The 10,428-nt window shown below is 37.0% G+C and overlaps 1 protein-coding gene across 7 annotated transcripts in view; it reads left to right on the top strand.

Annotated features, from left to right (window-relative positions):
- The window catches only part of LOC103729463 (protocadherin-15), a 1,150,197-nt gene that overhangs the window by 1,041,903 nt on the left and 97,866 nt on the right, over positions 1 to 10,428 (top strand). For all 7 annotated transcript variants that reach the window (XM_029560656.1, XM_029560654.1, XM_029560663.1 and 4 more), the window contains one exon: positions 3,699 to 3,831. In XM_029560656.1, the coding sequence (XP_029416516.1) occupies positions 3,699 to 3,831 (133 nt within the window). The remainder of the gene's footprint in view (positions 1 to 3,698; positions 3,832 to 10,428) is intronic.

Genomic DNA, 10,428 nt, shown 5'->3' with positions numbered 1-10,428 from the left:
TTGTACATGATAACATTCTTTGTATCAAAGCAAGGGCTTTTCATATTCATTCCCGATAGAAAAATTCTGTCCTCTGATACATATCACAAATTTGTTCTTATGAGCTGTAGAGAGAAAGCATTAGTAATTTCTGAGTTAATAAGCCTTCTAAATTTATTTGTTGTTGTTAATTAGCTTGGTAACTTTATTAACTTAATGATTTTAATTTGGAAAACTAGCTACTCAAATCTGGTCATCCAAAGTGTTTTTTTAATCATAAGGTTATCTGATAAATATCTTTTCTCTTTGTTCTATTTTGACTTTTATTAAAAATGGGAAATGATAAGGCTTCGTTTTCATTTTTAGAAATTATAATATTTATTTACATCATACTGACTGTATTAAAAAAATAAAATATGGTTAGATAGAAGCTCAGTTTTATGCATTCAGGACTGGCTATAAAATGTAAATATGAAATACATAAAATGTTATTATTTACCTAGTGACTGCCCTGTTTTATTATGTGCTTAAGTTGTGCTGAATTACTGGTATTTATTACAGCATTAAGTCATCATTTTATTGTAAATGCCATTGGTATTCAATTTTAGGAAAAGCTGACTCTGACACTGCTGACATCAGGGATAAAAAGGAGATATCATTTTAAAAGGCAATAACCACAAGAAGGCTCACTAAAATATCACAGCCAATTTCAAGGCCGAAAGACTGAAGAAGACCCTGAAATAGATGCTCCCCAAATAACTCTAAGATCAAGTCCCAAAGGAAAATAAGAGCATAATTAGTAATTTCACCCCTCGAATTATTATGGAAAGGACCAGAGAAGGGAAAGAGGAAAAGCCGATGACAGAGGAAAGCTACATCGGACCAAAGTTGTCCTCTGTCGCAGCTGAAGGTCATGCATTGGAAAGAGCACCAAAAGTCTAATAAAGGTTGTCTGGCTGCAAATTTTCACATTAGGGCTAGGCGTGGTGACTTATGACTATAATCCCAAAACTCCAGAGATTAAGTGAGATTGATATTAAATTCCAGGCTAGTGTGTGCAACATAATAAGGGTTGTTTGGCTGCAAATTTTTACATTAGGGTTAGGCATGGTGATTTATGACTATAACCCAGCACTCCAGAGATTGAGTAGGATTGATGTTAAATTCCAGGGGAGGGTTAGGCAGAAGGTCCAAACCAAACTGGGATAAATAGGGAGATTCAAGAACAAAAGAAAACAAACAGGAGCAGCAACGAATTTCCAGCCACCTGTGGTTTTCCACTGGCCTGAGGCTGGAGGACTGGAGGACTAGCTGCATAGTCTGGCCCTACCTGAAGGGCTCTCACCAAGAAGTGGGACTCTGCTTCACTTTACATTAAATGTGAGTAGAGAGTAGGGGAAGCTGGGAAGAGCTGAGAGAGGGGAGACCATGACAAAGACACACTGCATGACATTCTGAATTAATAAAAATATTTAAAGAGTTTGTAATTTTCTTTTACTTGACGTCCACCTGAATAGCTAATGAATACTACAAGTTTATAAGCAATATTTTGTAATTATTCAACCCACTTTAAGCTTTGTCCAAAAAGGCAATTTTTAATTATTAAATCTTAGTTATTTCATTAATATTTTTATTTAAATATGTATCGAGATGAAACAAGCAAAGTTTGATTCATTGTGTGAGTTTTAATAAGTGTTAAACCATAAAACTGAATTCTGATATTTTAACTGATTATAACATTTGGACAGAATTTAATGTAAAATGAGTTTCCTTTGGACCAATATTACAATAAATGCAAGTGGGAAGTTTTAAGAGATCCCAGCCTTTATAGATGCGTAATATTCTCTCTAGATCTGTGTGTGAAGAGGCATCAGAAACAGAATCTACCTGTGCGTACCTACCACAGAAAGGCTGCAAAGTTAGATCTGAGTGCCAAGGTCCATATTTCACTTAGAAATTTTTTAAATATTTATTATTAAAAAAATGTATGTGTATGAGTGTATTGCTTTCATGTGTGTAAGTGCACCCGTGTCACACAATGTCCACAAAGGTCAGAAGAAGGCAACAAATTCTTCCAGAACTGGAGTTATAAACCATTGTTAGCCACTATGTGGGCACTGGGAATTGAACCCCAGACCTATGCAAGAGCAGTCAGTGCTCTTAACCACTGAGCTATATTTCCAGCCCCACTTAGAAGCTTTATAAAAAGCAAAATGGTTTATGTAATTGAAATACTTAATAAAAAGAGTTTTGTACTATAAGAAAATTCTAGGCCCCCAAATAGTAGTTATTGTTTTAAATAGAAAATAATGATTTTGTGAAAACAATGCTTAAAGTCCACTTTTCAGTAAATGGCAGTATGTTTGTATGAAATCCAATATGCATTTAAGGTAGCGGACTGTATGGGCCATGCTAGGAATAAAAGCTCAGGTCCAAGGACCCCACCGATACCACACGCACAAAAAGTGAAGTAACCAGGCAAGGCAGCTTTATTGTTGCGAAAGGGCACATTCTGTAACTCAGCTCTAGTGAGCATGCTTGAACCCTCAGTTTGATAGGTTTTAAGCCTTAACTCAAGAGTGCTGTGCCTCTTCTCCACTGAGTTTGTCTGATCTCACTGTCTTTTGATGTTGGCTAGTTTTTAAAAGAATTGCAGTAAAGAAAATGAAGAAAGGGTAAAGAGTTGGCCAAAAGGGATGCCCAGGAATGTAGCAGGGCTTTTGCATAAACAAAAGTTTTACATGGAGTGGGTGCATGTGGGTGGAGGGGAGGATTTGAATTCCTTGTCCTAAGTCAAAGTTTTACAGTGTCTGACAGTAAAGACTGATATTAATTTTTTATATGTATCAGTTTCACAAGTCTTTTTGATATAGTTCAACCAATGTTTCCTCTTCATATACCTTGAATCCTTTGCTGCTTCTGCTTTAATGAGTTAAACATTCAGGATTCAAAAATATTAAAGAGTTGATATGTCAACATTAAATGTTTTTGCTTTGATTACAAAGCAGCTTTGTAGCCTTCATAGAAACATCTACTCTAGGAAGGTTTTGTTCAAGGTAGTTTTCAGCCTTTCATATTATACTCAAAGCAGATTTTAATATATGTCTAGGTTTTCTTTTTTGCCAATAATTTACCCTAGGGTTTTCATTTATTTATTTTTTTACCAATAATTTACCCAAGTATTTTTGCTTTAGACGTATGTTCACATAAGCTGATGATGTCAGAACTAGCAAAATACAGCCCATAATTTTTTGTTGTTGTTGCTAATGATTTGTTTTATTTTTGTGTGTGGATGCATGTGCATGGATATGTATTTATATGTTGTGTTAACCAATACTCCCTCTGCTGGTTTAATAGAAAAGGAGTCTGAAGAACAGACAGCTCCTATAACCAGATGTTTATAGAAGGATTTTTGCTGCTGGAAAATAAGATCTATACTTCAGATGCATTGATTTATTAGCTTATGATACAGCTGTTCCTTTTTTAACTTGTACTATTAATCTAAAGAGACATAGGTACTACAGGCCACTTTTTCTCTTACTAGGCTAATTTCATAAAAGCATTATATATTGGTAACTTTTATGGTTTTATTTTATGATTTTACTGTTTTCTATAAAACTTCAAAATTTCTTGTCCTGTAAACCCAGCAAACGAATAAAGAATGCAACTTCCGATGTTCTATGTATTGTTAAACATCCTGTCCACTTCTCTCTGCACAGGCACTCCATCTGCACTGTGTATATTGAAGTGCTTCCACCCAACAATCAAAGCCCTCCCCGCTTCCCACAGCTGATGTACAGCCTCGAAATCAGCGAAGCCATGAGGATTGGTGCTGTTTTACTAAATCTACAGGTGTGGCCCATGACATACATATGCATGTGTGTATACTCTATCTCTGTGTATTGTGTGTCTGCATTATATTACATTAAAGGGACAGATGTGAAGACTGATGAGTTTATATTTGTGTCAGGAGATACCCTCTGCCTGCCTGCCTGCCTATATTCTAGTGAATGACATTTCTGTCTAAGAAGAAAGGCACAGAAGTAAGTAGGTTACGGATGGAGAATTCCATTGCTGATCCATTCCATCGATTGCCACAACTGAAGAGGTGACACAGGCTGGCAGGGATTAGCTGCAATGATCACAGGAGAGGATGAAGGGATAGGAGGCATGCACGTGAATATTTTGTGCTTTGCAGCTACTAGAGAGGGGACTATCATTTGGTTTTAGATGCCTTTTCCCAGGTGAAATTTATCTTTGCTGTGGTGTTCTATAGAGGAAACTGAGTCAAAACATGGTAACAGGCACTTAAGTTCTGAAGACAACCCCGTTTTATTTTATGACTGTAGATAAGTTTGCAATGAGTGTGTTTCAGATTTTTCATTTAGATGAAATGGGTGTTTTTAGCAGATATTTCTTTTAAAAAAATTTTAATTGTTATTTTTATTTTATGTGTATGCGTGTATTACTTGCATGTAGGTAAGTGTGCCGTGTCGTGCAATGCCCGCGGAGGTCAGAAGAGGCTGTCGGATCCCCTGGGACTGGAGTTAAGGAGATATTTCTATACGTAGCTCACAATCTCTGGGCATATGATATTCTTAGAGGAGGATAGCTTGGATTTCAGTTTTTACATATCACTGACCAAAGCACATCTTTGGTTAGGGTGCATCTTTTACTGAATACGTTGCTTTAGTTTTTTTTTTTTTTTTTAACATATGGTGTCAACAGTTGTTTCTGGTTAAAATATTTACAAGAACCATAGCATTAAGGGGAGTTTTGGGGGAGAAAGCAGTCTCAAGGAGGAGTGAGGGCCACAGGAGAATGGAAGAAGGGATAGGAAAGATAAATATCATATTTTTTTCTTATATGCAGACCTAGATTTAAATGTATGCCTATACATCTATCTATCTATCATCTATCTATCTATCTATCTATCTATCTATCTATCATCTATCTATCATCTGTCATCATCTATCTATCTATCATCTATCTATCTATCATCATCATCTATCTACCACCTATCTATGTATCTATCATCTATCTATCATCTATCTACCATCTATCTATCTATGACATGAAAATAAAAGGCATAGTACTTAGGGGAAAAGTAGTAGATTGGTCAGTAGGAGCTAAGTACAGATACGTGTGTGTGTGTGTGTGTGTATGTGTGTGAAAAACATAAGACCACCCACCATGATTTTCAATGCCCAGTAAAAATATTGATAATCTTTAAAAAGATAATCATAAGATGATGTATAATTATTTATAGATCTCCATAAGAAACATTTTATCTTTCCTGGCTATTGCTGTTTTTAATAAGGGCCTTTCATCATTTCTCATGGATATGCACAGGGCTCCTGTCCTGCTTTCTGATCAGAGTACATTCCATGGCAGGGTTCATAGCCTGTGGCTACTAATATGATAAAATTTGATTGGCATTCCCAAACACTTCCCCGGAGGCCCCTTTAATATTTATGTTGCTTTTCTCCAGGTAACCAGATGTTTTACTATCTACTTATTACTGGAATTGTGGGCAACAAAATTACATGAAAGTAGAAATATCAGTAATGATGAAAGTCAAGGATTTCATTAGACCTATTAAAGTGAAAGAAAAATATACTATTTCTTCAGGATGGACTAAACAGCTAGTCATGATATTATAGTGAAATACAGTGGGAAAGTCAAATGTCATTACACATACATCTAATAAAATATGAAAAAGTTCTTTATATCCATGAGCTTTTTATCAAAATGAAAATGTAGAAAACAAAATAAATCTTTAAAATTCAGTTCAAGAGATAAGCACATTAAATCTTCTTTATCAATATTCCTTTATGTAATTAACTTCCTCTGAGTAAGACGTACTTTTTGCTTATAAGGTGCTTGAGGTTTTATTTCAATACATCTCAGGAAGATCCAGGAATTTATTAGGGAGTAGTGCTGGCTGGCTGTTTGAGATGAAAGCAGATTGGCCTTTCTCATGTCTCACATTTCTTTGCCACAAAGACTGGAATAAAACCCTCACAATGACATTTCTATTCACCCTTTGTGCTGCCAGTAGAAGCAAAAAGAAGGTGCAATTGCAGCGTCAGGCTCCGGCTCCGTGAGAAGGAAGGAGGGCCTACGTAGAGGGCTTGTCATAGCCTGCCAACACTTTTGTTCCTAGTCTACTCAGACAGGACTTAAACTGGTGACCTATACATTGAAAAGCTCCTATCTTATTACCCCTCCGAAATCTTGCAATCAAGAACACATTATACGTACCACGGCTGTTTGCAGCACGATCTTCACCTTTTATCACAAGTGGCAAAGCCTATTGCTGTGTCACCACACAGTATAGAAAGAAATGGAAATACCCAGGGTGGTGGAGGACTCGCTGAAGAATGATCCATTTCTCCTGACATCTAGCAACCTCTTCTCAACGATCCCTGTTTCTGCACCCATTCCACCTTTAACTGTACTCTCTTCATTCCATCCAAAAGCTGCTTGAGAAACTCCTATTTTCCTCTTTGTCAGAATACTGGTTTGATGGCTGCATGGGGACAGCATTCCAGAGAGGAAAACTGTACTTAGAGCTCGGCTTCCTCTTTCTTTCATGTTGATCATAATTAGTGGAAAGGAGGACTTTCTTCCCTCTAGAGTGGGTCAGATCTCATTCAAATGCATTGCTGTATAGTTTGGCCTACCCGTGATCCTACCTCAGTGATGTGCTGAAGGTTAGAGAGCACTTAGGACCATGACAGTCATCAGCCACCTCTTGTTCAATGTCTCAAATTGAGACTGGCCACTGTGGGGACATCCATACTACAGAAACCAGTAGTGCAACATACCAGCCCTGGTCAATAGAGCTGACTCCAGTACTGACCAGCAGCATATCTCAGATGTGGAGGTAAATCCTCAAGTGTTAAGTCAACCAAGAACACCACATTTAACAGCTTCCTCCCACTTGCCTCTGAATTTGTTGCCTCAAAGCAAACCAACATTAAAGATGATGCAACAAGACCCATTAGAACTATGTTCTGTTTTAAATATGTTTCCTCCTAGGGACCTCATTTCCTTCCACATTGTCCTGGCATGCTCCTCACAACTTCTTTGAACTATCCTACCACAAATAGCACAGTTCTTCGATGTTAGACATAAAATTACCCTGTCTCATCTTCATTCTGTTAAAATAGAAATGGGGCATTTAACATGGAGTCAGGTACTCTTTAGGTTCCTTACTCTGAATTGCTATTGTTTCAGTAAGGGTGACCTGAAGAGTTTATTCTGTATTTTGTGCACCCATGAAAAATCAGCTCCACTCTGACTCTAATAAGTGATCAGAGCTTATCTTTGACATGAGGAAAAGAAGACTCAGGTGTAGCATGGTCTTTGAGCCCATTAGTTAAACTTCTTCTTTGACTCCTGAATCAATCTCTACCCACTACATTATTATTTTAGCCTAGACTGCAGAAGCTATTGCAGCTTTACCTATTTGGGGGAAGGGTGATGTTTTCATTATACTAGTTTTGTGTTTCCATAGTTTCTTTTGTGACGAATAAGGGAAAATTATACTAAAGCTTAAAAAGAAATTATTTTTTTCAATGGTCTTCAGAAAGTGCACTTAAATGAAATGCAATTTGATCCTTGCCCTTCCATCGTTGGAGGACATAAGTAGAACAGATTGGAACCTGAGTGACATCACCTCTGAATAGGCGATGTCCTATAGGATGTGCTTTTCTCTCTCTATCTTTCTACCAGGACCAAGTGGACTTAGACAGAAAAGTGAATGGGGACCTCACACTTACCTCTTTCTAATCACTAACAACAAAATCAATGTTAAAGAAAGATAATGAAAACTAAAAATAAAATTATAGTATTATAGAAACAAAAACGAGTTGCTTTTGCTAAGTGACAATTCCAGAGGTAAATGTAGAGGACAGTGATGAGGTTAGCTTTGGGAGAAAGAGAGATCACCAAAGTGTAGTGGGCAGCCTGGGAGGCTCCAACAGCTTCATCATACTCTTCAGGGCTTGAGATTCCTTATTCAACTTTGATAACGTAGTCCCCAAATTTTTATTTCCAGTTAAATTAGGAAAAGGTTTAGGGAATATTAGACCCATTGTATTTGGCATTTAAAATAATCAACTCAGGTTGACTTCACTCCATTTCTAGAATCCAAGCTGAGAAACTTCCCATATTTTCCGAAGAGTGATAAAGTATATCCGTCTAACGCTTTGACATTTCTATGACAGTTTATTTAAAATGAAATTCCAAATTCCTTCCAAACTTCTATAGGCAGTCAAAATACCCAGAGATTAACAGGACACATAAATCTTAGTTGAAACACAAAGCAGCCAAAAGGAAGGCTGAGCCCTGTGCCCTGACACCTCCATGGATGACACAGGCCAGAGCAATATTCATGATCAAGAACATCCTGAGCACTTGAAATAATGGATAGAAAGTGAAAAGCTTAAAAGATATAGGAAAAGTATATTTTATAAAGAATATTGTCATCTTTATGCTATCCAGCTTTGACTTTAAGAAGGAACAATCCTGTGTAATTTAGAAAATCTAATGATACTTTGGAAAATTCCAGTGTGAATGGACAAGAAATAATTATTAATGAGGTCAGTATAAACCAAAAGCCAGAATTACATTTGGTACTTGAAACTATTTACACTTTACCACCCACAAAAGGACTATGGCAGGTTTTCCAATGCCCAGGCTGCTGTCCAACTCAAACTTCAGCTGTGTGAACCAGGATTCTGGAGCTGACCAGGATCCTGGCTGCATCTCTTATTACTGAGGTTTGCTGAGTCATGTTGTTTTGTTTAGACCTCACACCAGTTCCTTAGAAGAGTCAGTCTACCCAACTGGAAAGTCTCTATAATCCACTCTAAGATCCATTCCTTAGCCTTGATTATATTGTTTTGTGTTTGCTTCATGATTCATTAAAAGAATGAAGATAAATATCATGCAGATAATATTTATTCGACTCTTGGAAAATAATATAGACACGGCTTAAAAATTCTGCTTCCCCCATCAGAGAACAGGCTGACTCTGTCAGTTTGAGACTCTTTACTTAAGTTTCTTGCTGGAAATGGCAATTGCAGGGACAGCAGCTCAGAGGCAAAGAGTAGAAGACAAGCAGCAGACAGGCTGGAGGTTGCCGCCTCCCGTTACCTGAGGAAGAATAGGTATGTGCATCGTGATTCCGAGTGTGAGCAGGTGCTTTGTCAGATTGCAGTGTGTGTTCTCTCTTTATCTTTGCCCATTCTTCTCATGTTTTTAATAATAATTTCAAAACACTGTGGAATTTAACCTACATGCCTGAAAGAAGTATTATTTTTAGTCCTGAAGAAAAATTTCCTGCTGCCTTGATCTCACTAAGAATTGAGCCTTTGCTGTAACAGTTTGAATTTAGCAGGTCGTCCTACATATCCCCTCTGCTGCCCTGTTAGAGGTGCTAATTTGTTTTTCTGACATTTGAAATGTTCTAGAAGTTTCAGGTTTTCTATCTCCTCTTTCTTTTTTCCCCCTTTTTACTTAATGATATTTCTCATACAATAGAATGTACTTTTGCCCCACGGATGACAGAGGAATTTATGAGTCATGAACATTGTGCAGCTGGTACAGGTGCACACCATGGAATTGACAGTACTGTGTTGGACCCTTTCTTCAAGATGTGCTCTTCTGTGATCAAATGTTTTCTTTGCTCATTCAAATTCCTTCATGTGTTACTGCACAGAGGAGAACTGAAGACTCTGCTTAAAGATGCTATTTCTCCATTAATGACAGGTGTCATTTATCCCGGTTGGTGGGTTGTCCTGCTGCTGGTACCTGTGCAGAGGAGGCGGCTCGTTCATTTTCTTCTTTGTTTTTACATTGTGTGGTAGGAAAGTTCACTTGTACATCTTCCCTAACACTAGATTTCAAACTTTGGATGGCTTTTCATCATCACTATGGTCTCAGAAGAAGAATGTCAGGTGTGTAGACAAGGGAGCTGAAATTCATGAGTGTCGATGTCAAGTCCCTAATTTCAACCATAAAATCTAGTTTGTATGAGTATGAAATGATGCATAGAAGATAGATGATACTTAGAAGAAACATAGATGACAGGTAGATAGATAATAGATGTTAGATAAATAATAAATAATGGCAGTTGATGGATAGATGATAGATGATAACTGATAGATAGGTGATAGATGATGATGATAGATGATAGATAGATAGATAGATAGATAGATAGATAGATAGATGGATAGATAGATAGATAGATAGATGATAGATGATAGATGATCAATATGTAGATAGATGATAGATAGGTAGATGATAGATAGATGATAAATGATATAGATGATTGATAGATGATATAGATGATAGATAGATAGACAGATAGATAGATGATAGATAGATGATAGATAGGTAGATGATAAATAGGTGATAAATGATATAGATAGATGATTG

Source organism: Nannospalax galili, unplaced genomic scaffold (assembly GCF_000622305.1).
Source record: "Nannospalax galili isolate Female #2095 unplaced genomic scaffold, S.galili_v1.0 scaffold70, whole genome shotgun sequence".
In the NCBI taxonomy this organism is placed as follows: Eukaryota; Metazoa; Chordata; class Mammalia; order Rodentia; family Spalacidae; genus Nannospalax; species Nannospalax galili.
This window is presented reverse-complemented; position numbering and strand designations above follow the sequence as displayed.